The following is a 22,162-nucleotide window of genomic DNA, read 5'->3' on the forward strand; positions in this document are numbered from 1 at the left end:
GAAGCGTCTATGTGCTCTTCCAAATTGAGAGACTGTCCCCACTGCTATGCTTTGGTGGAGACTCTTCCAGTCCTTGACCTTGTGTCTGGGTTATTTGGTGTTTTACTGTTTTATGCTGCATATCGTTGTTTTACCACTTGAACTGACGATAGCCATTTTCTGGGCTCGGTGTCTTTTGTCTCTCCCCTATTTCTTCCTTTTTTTCCTCACTTTTTTAAATTGTTTTTCTTTGAGGGTCATCTCGGGAATTTTTATTTGGTCCTGGATTCTCGATCTCCCCTATGGGGGGATGTGTGGGTCTCCCCATCGCTGTCTTGCATTTTTCTATGTCCACCTTAAAACCTAATAGTGGCGTTGTTCCCTTACTCTCCGATAGTGTGCAGGTTTGGGATTCCCCTCTAAGCAACTCAAGGTTTTTTCTCATTATCTTCGCTGACTCTTCTCCACCTTCAACTCTCTACTCTCACCACCCCCACCTCCACCCAGCACCTCACTCACCGCCCTTGAGATTGCCAATCACTTCAAAAAGAAGATTGACACAATTCGCAAGGACATCACCACAACTCACACATCCTCTCAACCCGTCCCCTCTCACACAGCTACCCCCTCATCCCCCCTCTCCCTCGACATAACCTGCAGGGACTTCATCACTGCTCAAACTCCCTCCAACCCCGTTCCCCCTCACTCAGCTACCCCCTCATCACCCCTCTCCCATGGCCCCACCACTGCTCTGACCTCCACTTCCACCCCACCCTGCATTCCTCATACTGAAGCCCCCCCCAACACTTCACACCTTTGACCTTACTAACATCGAGGAAGTCTCCAAGATCCTCTCTGATGCCCGCCTCACCACCTGCCCCCTCGACCCTATCCCCTCACAACTCCTACGACCTCCCTCCCCCTCCATCCTACGCTCCCTCACCCACATCTTTAATCTCTCCCTCTCCTCAGGCACTTTCCCCTCCCCTCTGAAACATGCACACATCACCCCCATACTTAAAAAGCCCTCCCTGGACCCCAATGACCTGAACAACCTCAGACCCATCTCCCTGCTCCCATTTACATCCAAACTCCTCGAGCGCCTAGTCTACACCCGCCTAAGCTCTCACCTCAACGACAACCACCTCCTCGATCCCCTAGAGTCCGGCTTCCGTCCCCTACACTCCACCGAAACTGCCTTACTCAAACTCTCCAACGACCTGCTAACCGCCAAAGCTAATGGCCACTATTCAGTGCTCCTACTCCTTGACCTCTCTGCGGCCTTCCACACAGTCCACCACCCCCTCCTCCTCAAAAAACTACACTCCCTCGGCCTCAGAGATTCTGCTCTCTCCTGGCTCTCATCCTACCTGTCACATCGCTCTTTCAGCGTTACCTATAATGCTACCACCTCCCCCTCACTCCCCCTCTCTGTTGGGGTCCCTCAAGGCTCTGTCCTTGGGCCCCTTCTCTTCTCCATCTACACCTCCTCCCTTGGCCAACTCATACACTCTCATGGCTTCAACTACCACCTCTATGCCGACGACACACAAATCTATCACTCAACCCCCCCACCTCACCTCCTCAGTCTCCGCCCGAATCACACACCTACTGAGCGACATATCAGACTGGATGTCGCTCCACTTCCTTAAACTGAACCTCTCCAAAACCGAGTTTCTTGTCTTCCCCCCAGCCTGGACCCCACCCCCATTGACTTCTCCATCACATCCAACAATGCCAATATCAAACCCGCCCCGCAGGCCAGAGTACTTGGTGTCATTCTGGACTCCAACTTATCCTTCCAGCCCCAAGTCCAATCATTAACAAACTCATGCAGACTCCACCTCCGCAACATTGCCAATATACGTGCGTTCCTAACCCCAGAAACCACTAAACAGCTCATCCACTCCCTCATCATATCACGACTCGACTACTGCAACTCCCTCCTCACTGGCCTGCCTCGCCGCTGGCTATCCCCGCTTCAGTCCATCCTGAATACGGCTGCCAGACTCATTCACCTTTCCAACCACTCCATCTCCGCCACCCCCCTCTGCCAATCCCTCCACTGGCTTCTGATTGCGCAACGGATCAAATTCAAAATCCTAACACTGACGTACAAAGCTGTCCACCATACTGCCCCGAACTACATCACTGACCTAATATCCAAGTACCACCCAGCACGCACACTCCGCTCCTCACAAGACCTCCTCTCTAGTTCCCTGATAACCAGCAATTGTCAGAGGAGGGATCAGCAGCGATCATCAGGGCACTGATGATCAGTGACCTGATGATCAGTGTCAAGCAGTGCCAGTCACCTTTGCCCTGCAGTTCTGCCCACAAGTGCCCAGCAGTGCCAGCCACCTGTGCCCATCAGTGCCCACCATTGCCGCCCAGCAGTGCCACCCATCAGTGCTCAGCAGTGTCGTCAGTCAGTGCCACCCATCAGTGCCACCTCAGTGCCTATGAGTGCTGCCTATCAGTGCCCAACATTGTTGCATATCAGTGCATCATCATCAGTGCTGCCTATAAGTGCTGCCTATCTGTGCCACCTCATCAGTGCCCATCAGTGCTGTCCATCAGTGCTGCCTATCATTGCTGCACATCAGTGCTGCCTATCAGTGCAGTCTCAGAAGCACACATCAGTGAAGGAGAAAAATTAACTGTTTGCAAAAATTTATAATAGAAAAAAAAAAAACTTTTTTTTCAAAATTTTTTCAAAATTTTTGTTTATAGCTCAAAAAATAAAACCCCCAGCGGTGAGTAAATACCATCAAAAGAAAACTCTATTCGTTTGAAAAAAATGGTAGAAGTTTAATATGGGTACAGTGTTGCATGACCGCACAATTGTCATTCAAAATGTGACAATGCTGAAAGCTGAAAATTGGCCTGGTCAGGAAGGGGATAGAACTGCCCGGTAGGCGAGGGGTTAAGTGTCTTACTTCTATGCTGTTAGCAGCGAGAATCACTATTGCTGAATATTAGAAGAGATCAATTATTCCGCTTCAATATGTTCACAACAAATGAGATTGGATCCTGATTAACGACAGACTCACCTGTGTTTTACATCATAATACCAACATGTGTGATAAAACGTGGGATCCGTGGAGTCCATACATCTCCGTGCCCTAGTACTGCCTGATTTAGCTCTCCTCTCTTCTCCTTCCCTCCTCTCCTCCCCTCCCCTTCCCTCTTCTCTTCTCTCCTCTTCCCTCCCCACTACCCTCTCCTCTCCCCTGCACTCCCCTCTCTCCTCCTCTCCCTTCCCCTCTCCCCTCTCCCCTCTCCTCTCTCCTCTCCTCTCCCCTGCCCTCCCCTCACCTCTCCCCTCTCTTCCCCTCACCTCTCCCCTCCATTCCCCTCACCTCTCCCCTCCCCTCCTCTCCCCTCCCCTCCCCTCACCACACCCCTCCCCTCTCCTCCTCTCACTTCACCTCTCCCCTCCCCTCCCATCCCTTCCCCTCCCCTCCCCTCTCCTCTCCTCTCCTCTCCCCTCCCCTCCCCTCTCCTCTCCTCTCCCCTCCCTTCACCTCCCCTCTCCTCTCCTCTCCACTTCCCTCTCCCCTCCCCTCTACTCCACTCTCTTCTCCTCCTCCTCCCCTCTACTCTCCTCCTCCTCTCCTCCCCTTTTCCCTCCCCCTTCTCTCCTCTTCTCTCCGTCTCCTCTCACCGGCCCTGCCCTCCCCTCTCGCCTCCTCTCCCCTCCCCTCTCCCTTCTCCTCTCCCCTCCCCTCCCCCTACCCTCTCCTCCTCCTCCCCTCTCCTCCTCCTCCCTTCCCTCTCTCCTCCTCCTCTCCTCTCCACCTCCTCCCCTCCCCTCCTCTCTTCTCTTCTCTTCTCTCCTCTCATTACTGTTACCCTCTTTTCTTCCTTTCTGCTGTCTCTTTTATTTCCCATGTTCTGGTGCTAGTGTAGTTCCATGTTGTATGTGTTGTGCACTATGTGTGGTGTGTATGATGAATGCTCTGTGTGATCCATATGTCTCCTATTATTGCTTCCCCTGTACAAGGTGGACTTAATGCTGGGAATGTTCTATGTGACGTCTCCAGTCATTATTGCACACATTTCCTGCTTCCCTCCGGGATGTCTGTTGTTTATTCATCCGCCTGTTTGTTGGGGATATTTCATAACTTATTTTATAACCAGACACTTGTCTATTATATTTTCTGTAACTTGAAAAATTTAGAAAATTTTTTTCGGAAAATAGTTGGTTGCAAAAGAGCTAGATTTATTTTTTCTCAGTTTTTCTTAGATATTTTTGATCTTTCATGGAAACCACAGGAACGGTTATTTTAATGTTTCTCGGGGCTGCAGTTCCTCTGAACTCCACAAGGTGGTGATCTCACTTCTACCCAGAAAGGAAGTTATTGTAGAACAGAGGCAGGAAGTGATGTCAGGTACAGACAGGAAGTCATCTGCAATAAAGACAAGAAGTTCCGTACCATACGAAGCAGCGAGGAGACAGTGGTCGAAGTAGCAGCAGAGGAGGTAATAAGATGTTATTTTCTATTTACACCCAGTAACCCCCCATCATGTCCATCCTCTTCCTCCATAGTCACGTCCGTCCTCTTCCTCCATAGTCATGCTGTCCTCTTCCTCCACGGTCACGTCTGTCCTCTTCCTCCATAGTCACGTCCGTCCTCTTCCTCCATAGTCACTGTGACGTCTTTTATCTCCAGCAGATGATGATACACACATATATAATGTGGGAACCCAGATGAACCCCTTCAGGGGCAGAACATTCCCCCACTTCCGGGGCCGGAACATTCTCCTCATTGTGGAGATAAATTCTAGTAATATGGTCCTCTAAACAAACAGCACTGACAATAAATAGACAAGACAAGGACCATCCTGACCATACATGGCCTACAAAGGGCAATGATGACACTACACAGGCAGCCAATGGGCAATCATTACACTATGCAGCCAACACAATGATGGAGTGCCGGGGTCAGGAGTATGGAGCATAGAGCCCCTTACATTGCTGCTCAGGAGGAAGAAAACATTCCCCAGCCGGCCATGAAGAATATGTTCCATCATTGGTGTCAGAGGGAGGGAAATACTGAGGGAAGTAGAGGAGCTGAGGGGTCTCTCAGGGGTTACTGAGGATGAGGGACTTTAGGTCCCCTAAGGGGTAGTGGAGCTCAAGGGTTTTGAGGGGGAGAGTAGCTGAAAGAATCTGGTAGGATAGGGTTGGCGGGGAGCAGGGCTCTGAGGGAAGAGAAGGTTGTAGAGCTCAGGGGAACTCTGAGGTAGGGAGGGGGGCTCTTGGTCTCTGATTGTCCTCTTACCTGCACTTACTTTCCAGACCTTCTTACAGAACTCCTACCAGGAAAGGAAGACAACCTTCACCTTCTTACCATCTCACTGGTCAAATAATATATTCCACGATACCAAGTGGAATGAAGGACAGTCCTTCACCCCTTGGTGGGAACTTATTCTTAGAGGAGGATTGTTGGTGTATTATCGACTAAAAGGTAGTCAGGGGTCAGTGCTGAACATCTTCAGGAGACACTCCAATACCTTCCCATGACACAGGCTCTGGCAGTGCCAGGTGCTGGAATTCAGTGCCCCAGGAACCCACCACCACTCTGTAAAATGTCCTGGATCCTACAGTATACTTGGTAACCAAACCTGTCCCCCTCCTGTCCTCCTTCTACCCATACTAGGCTGTCATTGGAGGGAAGAGAACAGGCTCCTCCCCCACAGCTCTCTACTCCACCAGCAACATCCTCCTGCTATCCCATCCAAGCTCTTCTTTTACTGCAGAGAGTGACAGTGACATCACTCCTGTCAGTCAGCAGGCTGCCAGAGATTGGAGCCTTGCAGCCGGAGTTCTGCCAATTATCCTGATTTTCCAGAAACTTAGGCCAAAAGTCAGTAAGTTCCCCTTCCTGGACATCATGATGAGCTGACATTGACCTCACAGCACTGCCTCAGAGCAAACAGGTCATAGGAAGGATCATATTTATCATTCCTTGTCTGCAGATCTAAAACTCATCAAAACCAGTTCAGAGACCAAACAAACCCAACAGAGAAAAGGGGATTTCTGATCTGGCAGGACAAGAGGGTCCCGGGACCTCAAATATGCATCAAACACTAAACAGTCCAAACTAAATATCTTCCCATGGGGGGAGTAGTTCTTCACTGTCCAGCAACCCTCCTATTCCCCCTCACATCCACATCCTATTATTGTGTGACCAATACCATCCAAATCATTCTTACTTTCATTTCCCAAAGTTATCCGTCTACAAGGAGACCTGTATAGATCACATGATGGCACCAATGAGGATGGAGGAGGACCGGAGTCACATGACTGAGAAGATACTAAACCTCACTCTGGAGATCATCTACCTGCTGACCGGAGAGGTGAGGAGGATTCTGGGAGGTCACATGACATCACTCTTATCTCTATTAATAAAACACAGACCTGACCGGAGAGGTGAGGAGGATTCTGGGAGTCTAACATGATATTCCTATTGGTTCCACAATATAGAGAGTTCCTCTTCTGAAGTCAGGTGATCATATGACCATCACAGTGCCTCCATGTGACTCCCTAAACCCTGAGAGACACAACATGCAGAAGATTCTAGAAGTCACCAAGAAGATGATGGAGCTGCTGACAGGAGAGGTGAGCGGTGCCGGGAATTCTGGGACATTCTCCAGTAACAGACAAGGGATGTGTCTGGATGGTGACTGTATCATTGTGTGTGTCAGGTTCCTATAAGGTGTCAGGGTGTCACTGTCTATTTCTCCATGGAGGAGTGGGAGTATTTAGAAGGACACAAGGATCTCTACAAGGACGTCATGATGGACAATCAGCCGCCCCTCACATCACCGGGTAAGAGGAGACTTTATTGTAAAGGAGAGAGCAGTACGGAGGATCCACCTAGATCCCCCATCATCTGATAAACACATAGAAACAATGGATTCAGTCAGTGTGTGTGTTTCCTACAGATGGATCCAGTCATGGGAACCCACCAGAGAGATGTCCCCATCCTCTGTATTCCCGGGATTCCACACAGGAAGGTCACACCATCCCTCACTATTACAAGGTGGGTGGGATGGAGCATCTAGAACATGGACTTGTGGAGACAATGTGTGGAGTTTTTTTTATGTGACCTTATATTTTACAGATGATATTTTCTCTCATTTCCTTGATTTAGAGTGGAGATCCAATCGATATAGAATTTGAGGTGAAAGCAGAAGAAGAAGAGGCGTATGTGAGGGATGATCAGCAGTCTATGGAGGAGGATGGAATAACGGGGACTTTTATAGAGGAGGACACTCCTACAGAGATCAGCACAGGTGGGTCATGAACACTAAATCCATTCCTCCACCCATACTGCTCACTGATTGGTCCAGAGTAGGGCGAGGACTGGGTGATATCAGCCTGTAATACCCTGGTCACTTTCCTGAGCTGTGTTTCCCATCCTGCCTGTTGTGGGCGGAGTCCTGGTTTGGGGGAACCAATCAGCTCCTGTCTAGTAATCCTCTTTGTCTTTGTATTTTAGTCCATGGCCGGGAGATGAGGAAAACCTCCGAGGATTGTCTCACTTTGTCTCCAGACTGGAAAGTAGAAGATGAGGACATCACACAGTATAGTCCAGGAGAAAACCCAGCTCCCTCCAATGTCCATCCGGCACCACCCAGTGTAGATGGACCATCGGATTCTTCGTATCCTGAGGAACCTCAGACTGTGCAGGACTGGGCCAGCCTTCCAACAGGGAAGAGCTTCTCCTGTAATGAGTGCGGGAAAGGTTTCCATTATAAATACCATCTTAATGTGCATAAAAGATCTCACACGGGGGAGAAGCTGTTTTCCTGTCCTGAGTGCGGGAAATCTTTTTCTAATAAGTCATATCTTTACACACATCAAAGATGTCACATGGGGGAGAAGACATTTTCCTGTCCTGACTGTGGGAAATGTTTTCCTCAAAAGTCCAATCTTTACAGACATCAGAGATGTCACACTGGGGAGAAGCCGTATTCCTGTCCTGAGTGCGGGAAATATTTTTCACAGAAGTCTAATCTTTACACACATCAGACATCTCACACGGGGGAGAAGCTCTATTCTTGTCCTGAGTGTGGGAAATGTTTTTCACGGAAGTACGATCTTTACATACATCAGACATCTCACAAGGGGGAAAAGCCGTATTCCTGTCCTGAGTGCGGGAAATGTTTTTCACGGAAGTGCAATCTTTACACACATCAGAGATCTCACACGGGGGAGAAGCCGTATTCCTGTCCTGAGTGCGGGAAATGTTTTTCACAGAAGTCCGTTCTTTACACACATCAGAGATCTCACACGGGGGAGAAACCGTATTCCTGTCCCGAGTGCCGGAAATGTTTTTCACGGAAGTCCAATCTTTACACACACCAGAGATCTCACACACGGGAGAAGCCATATTCCTGTCCTGAGTGCGGGAAATGTTTTTCACAGAAATCCCATCTTATTGCACATCAGAGATGCCACACGGGGGAGAAGCCGCATTCCTGTCCTGAGTGCGGGAAATGTTTTTCAACGAAGTCCAATCTTTACAGACATCAGCGATCTCACACAGGGAAGAAGCCACTTTCCTGTCCTGAGTGAGGGAAGTGTTCCTCACTGAAGTCCTGTCTTCCCATACACCAGGGGTCCCACACAACCCTGGAGGTGTATTAGTGCCTTGAGTGCGGGAAATGTCTTCTAGATGAATGTTGCTGGACATCCCAGGTCTCATGTGGGGAAGAAGCACCCCCTGATATACACCTCAGATATACTCCATGGCTGATCTTCATCATGGAAGAAACAGTTGATAAGGAGATGAGAGGCCCCCAAAGACATGGATGAAGTGCAGTAAATGTCGGGGTGCAGAGTGGTCAGTAGATCCTGGAAATGAAGGACACAACTTCAGCCCTTCTTGGGTGTCGGAGTTGCGTTTCCTGATAATGATATAGCGGGTTACAGAGCTAGAAGCCGGGAGAGCCCAGATCTCGTTATCGGGGAACTTTACACAGACAACAAGAACTTCTGAAGTTGATGTCCTTCATTTCAAGGCTCTACAGAACAGTGTTGACCCCGAAGTGTCTCTCTGTCTTCAGTCCATCCTTCTCCCATCCCCCAACAGGAGGGAAGGAGAACTCCGCCCCAAACTAGGGGGGAACTTTCCTCTCATTATTTCCCTTGGCTTCTGTGTGGGTTTGGGTGGTTGGAGGAGTGCGGCACGAGAGGGAACACAGCTTGTTGTTCTATGTCTACATATGGGGTCTGGGTAGAGGGGATCCACCGGAAAATATTTCTACTCTTTGATTTTGTGCAAATCGTTTCTGTTTTCACTTTGAAGGGGGATATTATGTGTGGTTTGTAAAAGGGATTGGCCCAATAGATACCACCCCACTTAGAGAATAGATGAAGTAATATGACCAGCATTCATTCAGCCATGTCACATGTTGGTCTTTTCATACAGTGATTTCCTATGATCATTGGCTCCATCTAGTGGCCATAATGCGGTATTGAACTGTTTTTCCTGACTGAGGTATTTTGGAAGTAATACATCATTATGGCCCCTAGAGGGAGCTGACGATTATAGGAAATAGCTGAGTTTATTAAAATATGGCCAGAATTTGTCAAGGCTGGACACATGCTTGTCACACTCCCCAACATATTTTTTGCATAGACCCCTTAGTTTACTGTGCCAGGGGTGGTTTCAGTACAGTAGACATTGAAGACATAAATTACATAAAACCACAGAATTAAACTATCCATTGATTTTAAACCAAAAATACCTCAATTGGCCTTTAGATGACGCTAGTATCCTAGCAATTAGCACCTTCTAGTGTCCAAATTGTCAGGGAACACCCGAACAATTGATTTAGTCAGCCAAATCAATCAAATCACAGTATCTCCAATACAAAAAAATTATTTATAAAAATAATTTAACTGACTTAATTATTCTGAAAAATTCTTTAAGAACTCAAAGATCTGTGTAGGTATAGACTGCAGAGTATGAAAATCAATATTTATTTACATAAGTCACTTACAAACACCATAAATAATAGTCAGATTGTGATTTACACTGACACTAAGATGTTTCTGTAAAAGCTCTAAAATAGAGTGAATTAAATTCAATAATTAGTCTCCCTGTAAACATCATAACCAATAAAAACAGACAATAATCTGTCTCCTGCAGAAGGAATAAACTATGCAGAATAGTCCACCAGTATGGCCTAAGAACAGGAACATTTTTATAAATGACTTAACTTGAAGTGATGTTATCATGGGGAGAGTTATTAGGTTACAAAGGAATGTGGCAAAGGACTTACTAGTCTAAGCAAGCAAAATCAACAGAAAATATGTAATTACCTTCCAAGTATCAGGTCATCTTTTACAGAACTGATGATCAGACTCAAAGATGGCTGCTGATTAATGGTTGGGGTTGAGCTTCCACAAAATGGTGTTTCTTCTTCAGTTGATGAGTGTCTTTAGATGATCTGAGTCTGAGATGATGTCTACCTTCCAGATGGCTGTGTAGATGGTCCTTCCTCTGTGAGTGTTCCTGCCGGTTTTATGTAGTTATGACTAATACACTCTCAAAATCTGAATAAACCTGGCCCAGAAGGTGGAACCTTCTCTGTGATTGGGAAATCTGATTCTCTAACCCACGTTTACTCAAGCATTACCTCCCATGGCCACTGGGTGTCATCCTTGGATAAGAATTGTCTGGTCTGAGTTTATTTGGGGATGGAAGTAACTAATCTGTGATCGGGAAAAATGAATATTTCACTATAACAAGTTGTCCCTTGTGAAATCTATAGAATGCCTTGGAGAGTAGATATTATTCCTCATTTACAATGATTACGTTTTGGTGTAACAGTGATTAAATGGAGAATTGTAACTATCAGGAGGTTGGATTACATAAAGCAATTAGAATAATAGTTGTACACACAGAGGAGAGATAATAAAAGAATAATTTGTATACTGATCTACTGATTGATTACGGCTTTGGTAGCATGCATACAATATTCCTAACAATACCGATAAACTCCAACACACTAAATATATATCATGGGATTACAAATCAGCAAACATACCATAATATACGTCCTACATTCTTATGAGACAATCTGGTATTTTATCCCCATCACGTCTTTTCATATAGCATGAATTATATGGAAACAGGGAGGTTTCTTTTTGTACCTTTTCACCAAAACGAAATGAGTCTCAGCAGTGTTACTGGAGTCACCTTGTTACATAGTTACAGAGTTCATCTGGATGGAAAAAAGACACCAATCCATCCAGTCCAACCAACAGAAAAAACAAAACACACAAATAGAACATTACATGAGGAAATGCACATCTTACTGTAAAGGTCTCAGTAATCTATAAACAGAAGAATCCAGAAAAGAACTCTCACAGATCTGCAGCTTTGTAGAGTTAGCATTCATAATACACGGCTCAAAAAATGAAAGGGAGACTTAATCCGAGTCTAGCATCAAGTCAATTAAACTCCTGGGATATGGATCTGGTCAGGTAAGTCGCAGAGGGGGTTGTTCATCAGTTTCAGCTGCTTTGGTGTTAATGAAATTAACAACAGGTGCTCTAGATGGGCAACAATGAGACAACCTTCAAAACAGGAATTTACAGGTGGAGGCCACTGACATTTTTTTCCCTACTCATCTTTTCTGACTGTTCTTCACTAGTTTTGCATTTGGCTAGGGTCAGTGTCACTACTGGTAGCATGAGGTCATACCTGGACCCTACAGAGGTTGCACAGGCAGTCCAACTCCTCCAGGATGGCACATCAATACGTGCCATTGCCAGAAGGTTTGCTGTGTCTCCCAGCACAGTCTCAAGAGCATGGAGGAGATTCCAGGAGACGAGAGCACGGAGGAGATTCCAGGAGACGAGAGCACAGAGGAGATTCCAGGAGACGAGAGCACGGAGGTGATTCCAGGAGAAGAGAGCACGGAGGAGATTCTAGGAGAAGAGAGCACGGAGGAGATTCCAGGAGACAGGCAGTTACTCTAAGAGAGCTGGACATGGCCAAAGAAGTTTCTTAACCCACCAGCAGAACTGTATCTGCTCCTTTGTGCAAGGAGGAACAGGATGAGCACTGCCAGAGCCTGACAAAATGACCTCCAGCAGGCCACTGGTGTGTATGTCTCTGATCAAACAATCAGAAACAGACTTTATGATAGTGGCCTGAGGGCCTGACATCCTCTAGTGGGCCCTGTGCTCACTGCCCGGCACCATAGAGCTCCATTGGAATTTGCCATTGAACATTAGAATTGGCAGGTCCACCACTGGCACCCTGTGCTTTTCACAGATGAGAGCAGGTTCCCCCTGAGCACATGTGACAGACATGAAAGGTTCTGGAGAACATTCTGCTGCCTGTAACATCATTTAGCATGACCGTTTTGGTGGTGGGTCAGTGATGGTCTGAGGAGGCATATCCATGGAGGGATGCACAGACCTCTACAGGCTAGACAATGGCACCCTGACTGCCATTAGGTAACGGGATGAAATCATTGGACCCATTGTCAGACCCTACACTGGTGCAGTGGGTCCTGGGTTCCTCCTGGTGCAGTGGGTCCTGGGTTCCTCCTGGTGCATGACAATGCCCAGCCTCATGTGGCAAAAGTGTACAGGAAGTTTCTGTAGGATGAAGGAATTAATACCACTGAATGGCCCCCATGCTGGCCTGACCTAAATCCAATAGAACACCTCTGGGATGTGATGTTTCAGTCCATCCGATGCCACCCTGTTGCACCTCAGACTGTCCAGGAGCACTGTGATGCCCTGGTCCAGATCTGGGAGAAAATCCCCCAGGACACCATCTTCCATCTCATTAGGAGCATGGCCCAACATTGTCAGGCATGCATACAAGCACTTGGGGGCCATACAAACTACTGAGGACCATTCTGAGTTGCTGCAATTACATTTCGGTAAAATGGATTCGCCTGCTGTATCATTTTTTTCTTGATTTTTGGGGTGTTTTTGTTTTTAGTCCTCTGTAGGTCAATAATTTTCATTTCCATCAAATGATGGGGCATCCTTACATTCCTAACACATTATCCAGTCCATATCAGTATAGAGATCCAGCAGCAGATTTGTCCCCATTGAGATATGATGGGTTTTCAAAGTCTTCCTTTCATTTTTTGGAGCAGTGCATAACATAAATTTAAGAGTTGGGTAGCTGAGATGTGATCAGTAGAAATATGTAATTGTAGATCTAGATTAATTCCATGTTATTTCAGATCAGTATTCAGTAATCAGTCAGACACATATGTTCTCAATTAGCATCTGAAAGGACAGAGCATCTTCTAGGCTGGAGGTGACACCTAGATGTCAATAAAATATTGTCACCTATGTAGCCAGAGTTTGCCACTTTCTTGAACCTAGAAGAAGAATCCTAGTCATTTTGGCTACAAGAGTCAGCAGGAGACCGTGAGAAGGCTCTGAAGTGTTTGTCAGCTTTGATTTATATCCACAAATCAAAGGAATTTATTTCATCTCTCATAAAAGCTAAAATATTTGTTGCAGAGGGATGAAAATACTTCTTTCTGTTTGGACACACTGTAGGCTACATCTGCATGTAAAACTGTATTTGTAGCCCCTGTGGAATCCCAGAGAAACACAAAACGGTTCTATGGTGCCTAATTGAGACAGCTGAACAGCGATTGGTACTGTTCTGTTCAGACTAACACACTGGTGTTGGAAATTCTATCCCTGACCAAGTGATCCAAACCATTCCTGGACCATTCAGCTCTGGGCACTTCAGAACCCAGAACATCCTATGGGCTGCTACAGGAACACCCCCCAGGGTTGATTGGCCAAGGGCTAATGTGCAGCCCACATCCATATTTTAATAAATTGAGGACCCTGAGAAATGGACGGGGTGATTCGTACGGAGCCGGTTCCATGTGACTGGTGAATCACAGATTTTCTCTGACTTGCTCCAGTCACAGGATAAATCTTGGTAAAAGTTCTATTTCTGGTTTTATTCCCTTTTATTTTATTGTGAATAGCCAATTGTGTGCATTTTTGTATTTTCTGCAACTTTTTTTTTCTTTGTACATATTTAATGCATTACCCACTTTCGGGATATTACATCATAAAATGAATAAGTGACTTCTGTGTACTAAGCTCGGGCTCATATCTCCAGAGAGATTGTTGTATTGTAGAGTCTATGTGCTCGGTCTAAGTTCATTGCCAATCTGTATGCAATTGCACTGTGTGTTGGCAGATTGTCTGCAGATTGTAACATAGCAGATCTGCCAGACGGAGAGCTCTGTGTGTGTAGTGGACCAGCAGACGAGTCTGTGGACAAACTGTTGGTTGGTGGGAAGCTATCGTTTGTTGTGTGTCTGGTGTGGACAGTGGAAGAGTGATTAACACTGGGGTTCTAGCTTGTTGGATAGCTGGAGGATTCCTAGAAGGGTGTGCCAATTGCTAGACTGCTCCTCAACCCTTCGTGTGCACCAGATTGTATATAAGATTTGTATCTGCCTGTGTGTGGTCAGCCAGCTGGCGTAGAGTCTCCCTCTAGTGTTGGCCAGAGGTAGTGCGGGCTGTGAAAGGGTATCCTCACCAGTCTTATATGCTCAAAGTCCTCATTCCCTCTTTACCCCAAGTCACGGGCTGACCATGCCTTGGTTAGCTAGTCATTGTGGGTGTGTGCTTTATCTGTGACACAGTGTATAATCCATGATGTGGGACTTCTCTTGTCCTCATTACATTGGAGGACAGAAACTCTTCCATTGTGATAGAATAAATATAAATCAGCACACGTATATATATAAAATCCTCAGAAATCCCTTAAAGTCATATCAATATCCTTCCCCTGAAGTACTAATAAAACATATATTCATTGACTTAAACCCAAAAACCCACAGATCCTTGTTGACAAAGTCCGGAAGAGACGAAACGCGTCCAGGGCACGTGACGTTCCCAGAAGTGCTGCGGCAGCCATTTTGGATTCTGGAATCCCTGTGTGTTGGAGGCTGGAGAGTAACGGTGCACTTCAGGTATCCCCCAGAGCTACAAAGTGATAGTGCTGGATAGGAGTAGCAAGGGGGAATTATCTGGTGATCGGGAGACCCTCTACACACGGAAAGGGGATCGTATACTGGGCATGAGGAGTTGGATGCTGTCTTGCTGATCTTATCGTTTTTATATGTAAGTGGCTACAATACATTTTATATATGATTATAATTCACATACTGATTCCTGGTCTGTTTGTGAGGTCCTGAGGAACAAGAGGATACCAATCTAAGGACACTCTGTACATATGTGGTTGATTACAAGCTGGAATCTGTTGGTTTTAGGGTAATTATGCACTTTATATATAGTTTGCAGTGATATTTATTAATTTTCTTTTCACATGAGTGCTGTGACACTGGAGTGTTTTTTTGCATGATACACGTGTGGCACTTTAGTTCTGGGATTTAAAAGGTAATATACTATGTTGAGATTTTGTTTTTTGAGGTATTTGAAGAGCACCTGTGATTGATTTGCATCTTCTTCTGTGGAGTAGGAAGCGTCTTCCTATCAAGAAATTGATCTTTGTTTGGACACATTATTTGGACTCTTTGCATATTGGAACTTTATTTTATTTTTGTTCTTTTATATATATTTTATATTTTTTATTTTTGGGTAATCTCTTTGGGTCTTGATTTTTTCACTATAATTGTGGGTTTTTGGGTTTAAGTCAATGAATATATGTTTCTTCCATTGTGATGTTTATTCCCAAGCTCTCACAGAATCCCTCAGCTTGGAATAATGGAATAATGGTCCCTGTGTCTGCAGAAACGTAGAGAATACTTCCATATACCGCGTCTCTTCATCTTGTTCATCCTTCTTGTTGGCAGAACAATGACATCTCAGCTAGACTAGAGGATGTGGGGACCACCACGGGATTATTTGGTGTTTGTAATCACCTCCCCCCTTGTTCCTGCACTGAGGGGTCCCGGCTTCCATTCCTTCTCTATACACAGAACTAAATACTTCAGTTGGGGAGAAGTTTGTCCCTTGTGGGACTTGAGACCTGAAAATGACCCTTGTCTATTATTTGGTTTAAAAACTCCCATGGAAAACGATGAAAATATGATCTTCCTCATAGAAATTCTAACAAAATGCAACATTTTCCATTTTAGGTCAAAAATCATTTTAAATTGTTTCCCATCACACAGAAGGAATGTACATGCTTTGTCACTGAGTGGATTGCTAGACAAATGTTTTTATCAATAGACCCCTAAATGTCAGGAGATATACTGTATTCTATTATATTGTATTATATTATGTTATGTTAAATTATATAAAGACGGGAACAGATTCAAACATGATAGTTCAATCAAAATATGAAATATAAATATACATATAAAGTGCTTAAAAGGTGAAAATCTAATAAAGTGCTTGAATGGTGAAGAATCACTACGATGTGATCGGAATATATAAATTCTATTTGAAAAACACGGTGATCCACCTTAACTCAATGTTCCTCCACCTCAAAAATCGTATGGATGGCCACTCTCCTCCTACCATGGACCTATGAATGAATACAGGTCAACCAAGCCTGGTAATTCCGATGCTCTAGATGTCAGCAGATGACAGGCACCACCTTCCATAACAAGGTAAAACGGAATTCTTCTCAGATGATAGAAGCAGTAACATAGCGATTTGCATTTCAAAACTTCCGCTCTGTAAAAAGCTGGTAATTATGTCACTAGGCTCCGCCGCCACGCGTTACACCACCAACCACGTGGCTTCGTCAGGGAAAAGCCCGTATATGCATCTAGGTAACCATGACTACTATTCCTGCTTCATTCTGTAGAGCCTGAAACATCCCACAGCTACATTCCAGCACATAAACTCCCCCTTCTGTCTTGTATGTAATACAATCTCTCATTAAATCACCTTTATTTGTACTTGTTGCTTTAAAATTAGTTATTTTCTGATTAATCCCTTTAGTTCTTGTACATCCATAGTAGCATTTTTTGCATGGGAAAAATCCTTTACCCGTGAAGAAAGAAAACTCACTTTTCTTAGGGGGATTCACCACATTTTTAACTATATTTATCGAAATATTTACCAACCCAACCAAAGTTTGTATATAGAGAGCCCCAAGGTTGTGTGACCGCATAGCTAAAAATGTGTTGAATCCCCCTAAGAAAAGTGAGTTTTCTTTCTTCACAGGTAAAGGAATATTTTGTTTTTTAATTGTATTGCTTTTTACCTGTTTACTGACTAGATTGGATATATGTCAGGTATTCTATTTCTCTGGGGTTAGGAACCTTTCTTATACATGTCTGTTACAGACCCCATGGTGCCGGGAAGTGTCTATGTGCTCTTCCTAATTGGAAGACTCCCCCCACTGCTATGCTTTGGTGGAGACTCTTCCATTCCTTGACCTTGTGTCTGGGTTATTTGGTGTTTTACTGTTTTATGCTGCATATCGTTGTTTTACCACTTGAACTGACGATAGCCATTTTCTGGGTGTCTTTTGTCTCTCCCCTATTTCTTCCTTATTTTTTTATTGTTTTTTATTGAGGGTCATCTTGAGAATTTTTATTTGGTCCTGGATTCTTGATCTCCCCTACGGGGGGATGTGTGGGTCTCCCCATCGCTGTCTTGCATTTTTCTATGTCCACCTTAAGACCTAATAGTGTTGTTGTTCCCTTACTCTCCCATAATGTGCAGGTTTGGGATCCCCTCTAAGCATCTCAAGGTTTTTTCTCGTTATAAGTTCCTCGGAGCTGATATACAGTAGGTGCTCTGCAGGAAACCCATTTTGTCTCCTCTTTCACACCACGGTGTATTCATAGAGATTTCCCTGTGTGCTTTTTTGCTAATGCATTTGTTAAAAAACGAGGGGTAGCGCTCTGTTTGGCCCGGCGGTTATCATTTACTGAATCTAAAGTGATACGAGACAAGGAAGGGCGATATCTATTGGTTAAAGGCCACTTGGGGGGAGACTTAGTGACTTTCCTGATTTACTACGCCCCTAATGTGAATCAATTAGCCTTTTTTCGATCCCTGTTTCAATCTTTAGCTCCGGAACTGGAAGGCGATGTCATTTTAGTGGGGGATTTGAATTTGGCTTTAGATCAAAGGCTTGATAAATCGCATGCGACCAAACTTGTGTCCCCCCGAAACAAAGTCACAAATTTGCTCAACTTTTATATCGCTATAATTTGGTGGATGCATGGAGAGAGGCCAATCCTACTTCTAGAGACTACTCTCATTTCTCTAGAGCTCACAACCGGTATTCACGTATAGACCACATCTTTCTCCCTATGGAGTTGCTGCCTAAGTTGTGTTCGGCTAAAATTGTATGGACACCCTGGTCAGATCATGACCCGTTGATGCTAACAATCTCCAATTTAACTGCCAATCTGGCCAAGTCACACTGGTGATTGAATGAGTCCCTTCTTAGCAATGAGTCAGGTCACCTTGAAGTGGTGGAGCATTTGAAATCTTACTTTCCCATTAGTACAGCGGAAGACACGACCCCGGCTATTAACTGGGCAGCTCATAAAGCTTCTATCAGAGGTTTTTTTATCCAACAAGTCTCTAGACTAAAGTGATCTCATGAAGAGTAGATTTCTGCCAAAACTAAGGAATACGAGGCTTTACTGGCCCAACATAAAATTTCTCCAACCCCGGACTTGTTACTTAAGGTAGAACAGGCTCGTTTGGAGCTTAATCTTTGTCTCACCACAAAACTGGAAAATGATGGAGGAATCATAACTTCTTCACATGGCGAGACAAACCGGATTCTAAACTTTACCCTAAACATACTTACTCGGCGCTTCCTAAGCTTAGGCTTCCTGGAGGTCACATCTCACAGGATCCTCAGAAATCCTTCAGGAATTTAATACGTTTTATTCTACCTTATATAGTCCACCCCAGTTTGTTGAGCCTTCCATGCTTCAAGATTTTTTAGGACTCTTGCATCTCTCTTCCCTTGTGGACGCCCTGTCAGGAATGGACTTGCCAATAATGGTGGGACTCACCTGCCTTGTGGGCTGCAGTACCAGGGCTGGCCAGCGGGTGCTCTCAGCAATCAGAGACTCACCCCTGCAGTCAGTCAAACACCTGAAGCTGATTGCAGGGGTTGTATTTAAGGAATGACCAGACTCACAGTCAAGGCCTTGGTGTGTGCTTATATGGGCCCCTGTATCTTGTATCCTGTATTCCTGTTCCTGTTTCTGTCTGACTTCTTGCCGACCCTGCCTGATCCTGACCTCTGCTGACTTCTGCTTGATCCCTGGCTTGTAACCCTGACCATTCTCTGCCTGACCCTCTGCACCGCGCTGCCCGTGAGTTACTGAACCCAGCTTGTGACCCCGACCACTCTCCCGCCTGTTCCTGGTACTCCATTTTGCCTATTTGCTACTGACCCGGCCTGCCTGACGACTCTTGCATTGTATGTATTGTTATCTGTAGGTGGTTTGGTTTGGTTTGTTTGCACTGTGTTTATGTTTAGTTTTGCACTGCGTTTTGTATTGTTAGTCTTAATAAATTATATTGTTTATACCATATCTGAAGCCTGCGTTTCCCTGTGTCAGTCCACACACCTCTGGTCATACCTAGAATCCTGACACGCCCACAGGGAACTTATGGAACAACCTATAACTAGTGAGGAACTTAGTAAAGTTATTAAAATGCTAACATCACATAAGTCCCCGGGCCCCGACGGTTTACCAAATGTTTACTGTAAAACCTTCTCTGACCATCTTCTCCCCCATATGGCTCTTTACTTCAGTTCCTTGAGAGAAGACGAGTGATTCCTTTAGATGAAAATAAAGCAGATATTAGTGTTATTCCTAAACCTAATAAAGATGCGACTGATATAATTATCAGCCTATTTTGCTAATAAATTGCGACCTGAAAATATTGACAACACTTTTGGCCCTGCATCTTAATTCCTTTTTGGCGCAGTATGTTCACAAAGACCAATCAGGTCTGATTGCCAAACGTTAGATCAGATTTGAAGGTCCGTAGCTTTGATTTCTGCTGTTCGCTCTAATTGGGATGCCCCTCTTTCTTGGGAATTGCTGATTCTTTCTTTGGACCTCCATAAAGCTTTTGATAGCTTAACTTGAGAATATTTGTTTACTGTTTTGGGAGCTTTTGGATTTTGTGCTGCATTTCTTGTGCTTTTGAAGTCATTATATAACACCCCCTCAGGTCAAGTGTCCATTAGAAGTTACAGATCTCCTGTGTTCCAAATTTGACGTGGCACTAGACAGGGTTGCCCACTCTCCCCACTGCTTTTTGCTTTGGCAATAGAACCCTTAGCTATGGCGATCTGCTTTCATGCCAGAATCCATGGGGTCCTCTGTGGTCATCAGAAACATAAATGCTCTTTTTTTGCTGATGATGTCCTCATGTATGTTACATCCCCTCTGGCCACTTTACCTAATCTATTATCACTCTTGAGTCACTTCTCTGAACTTTCTGGGCTGACTCTAAATTCTCATAAAACGATAGCCCTTAATGTTTTGTTACCTTCTTCAATGGAGCAACGGCTTCAAACTCTATATGACTTTCGGCAACTCCTTACCCTATTTGGGGGTTAATTTGATGGCCTCAATTGAGACCCTATTATACCAAGCGAACTATCCCCCTCTTTTCAAATGACTTCGGGAAGATCTTCATCGTTGGGCTGCTTACTCTATATCTTGGTTTGGCAGGATCAGCTCTATTAAAATGACCTTTTTAACTCAAATATTATACTTCTTTTGGACCTTACCGGTACCAATTCTGAGACGCGAGCTGCGGCTCCTACAGGCAGAGGTGCTTCGTTTTGTGTGGAACGATAGAAGATATTATACATAAATGTTCAGATATAATCAAATTGCCACTTTTATCTACTTGAAAATTGTTTTACTAGATGGAGCGCCCATTCTTACCAGTTTTGAACTTTCCTGTCAGCATAAGAATCTCTCTAGAGGCCGTATTTGTGTGGTGTACGCCCTTCTTGCTGATCCAAACTGTAACTCCCCTATATGGATCAATGGGAACGGGACCTGAATGTTAGTTATGATCTATCTGATTGGCAAGACATAGCCCTGGAATTGTCTAAAGTTTCCATCATTACTACCTGAATTGAAGCAAACTGTAAAACTATTGTGATGGTACCGGGTCCCAACTCGGACGGCGAGGAGGCATCCTTCTGCCTCACCAATGTGCTTTCAGTGTTGCAGCCAGATGGGTTCTATGTTCCACGTTTGGTGGCAATGTCTGATAGTTACTAGATTTTGGATCTGCATGTTTAACCTTATCTATACGGTGATGGGGGTTAATGTTGGTAGGGCCCCGGAATCTGCCCTCTTCCATAAATTTCCACTTACAGTACCAAAAAAGACCCTTAACCACTTGCTGACCGCAGATAGCCAAATGACGGATTTACTTCAGTCGGCCGGTTCTGGAAGGGCATCATATGATGCCCTCCCACTCGCCCCCGGAGCACGCACTCTGCCATCTCCATGATTGCTGTGTTCTATGGACACAGCTGATCACGTGATGTGGTAAAAGGCCAATCACAGCGACCTTTTAGCACGTGATTAGCCATGTCCAATGACACAGCAGATCACCGGGAAATGCAGTTGTTAGTTATTGGCTGCACTTTCCTTGCGCTGTCACAGTGTGAGGAAGGTACTGCCGATAACTGTAAATTGTCAGAGGAGGGATTGGCACTGATCATAAGGGCACTGATGTTCAGTGCCCAGCAGTGCCACCCACCTGTGCCCACCATTGCCACCCACCAGTGCCTCCCAGCAGTGTCATCAGTCAGTGCCCAGCAGTGCTGCCAGTCAGTGCCACCCATCAGTGCCATCTATCAGTGCCCAACATTGTTGCATATCAGTGCAGTATCATCAGTGCCGCATATCAGTGCCCATCAGTGCTTCCTATCAGTGCAGCCTCATCAACGCACATTAGTGAAGGATAAAAATTACCTCTTTGCAAAATATTATAATAGAAACAAAGAAAACTTTTTTCACAATTTTGCTCTTTTTTTGTTTAGAGCTAAAAAAAATAACCCCCCCCAGCGGCGAGTAAATACGACCAAAAGAAAGTTCTATTTGTGTGAAAAAAATGCTAAAAATGTCATATGGGTACAATATTGCATGACCGCACAATTGTCATTCAAAGTGCGACAGCTCTGAAAGCTGAAAATTGGCCTGGTCAGGAAGGGGG

At 45.1% G+C, this 22,162-nt stretch overlaps 1 protein-coding gene across 1 annotated transcript; it reads left to right on the forward strand.

The window, feature by feature from the left end:
* The first annotated feature begins 6,553 nt into the window (after nt 1–6,553).
* On the forward strand, nt 6,554–10,940 carry LOC149443049 (uncharacterized). Its single transcript, XM_089655991.1, has 3 exons — nt 6,554–6,607; nt 7,143–7,284; nt 7,491–10,940. Exons 1-3 carry the CDS (start codon nt 6,554–6,556, stop codon nt 8,567–8,569), a joined length of 1,275 nt encoding a protein of 424 aa, XP_089512117.1. The 3' UTR covers nt 8,570–10,940.
* The last annotated feature ends 11,222 nt before the right edge of the window (nt 10,941–22,162 follow it).

This window comes from Staurois parvus, unplaced genomic scaffold (genome assembly GCF_062004578.1).
Source record: "Staurois parvus isolate SC_StPar_1 unplaced genomic scaffold, SC_StPar_1.0 ptg000879l, whole genome shotgun sequence".
Taxonomy (NCBI): Eukaryota; Metazoa; Chordata; class Amphibia; order Anura; family Ranidae; genus Staurois; species Staurois parvus.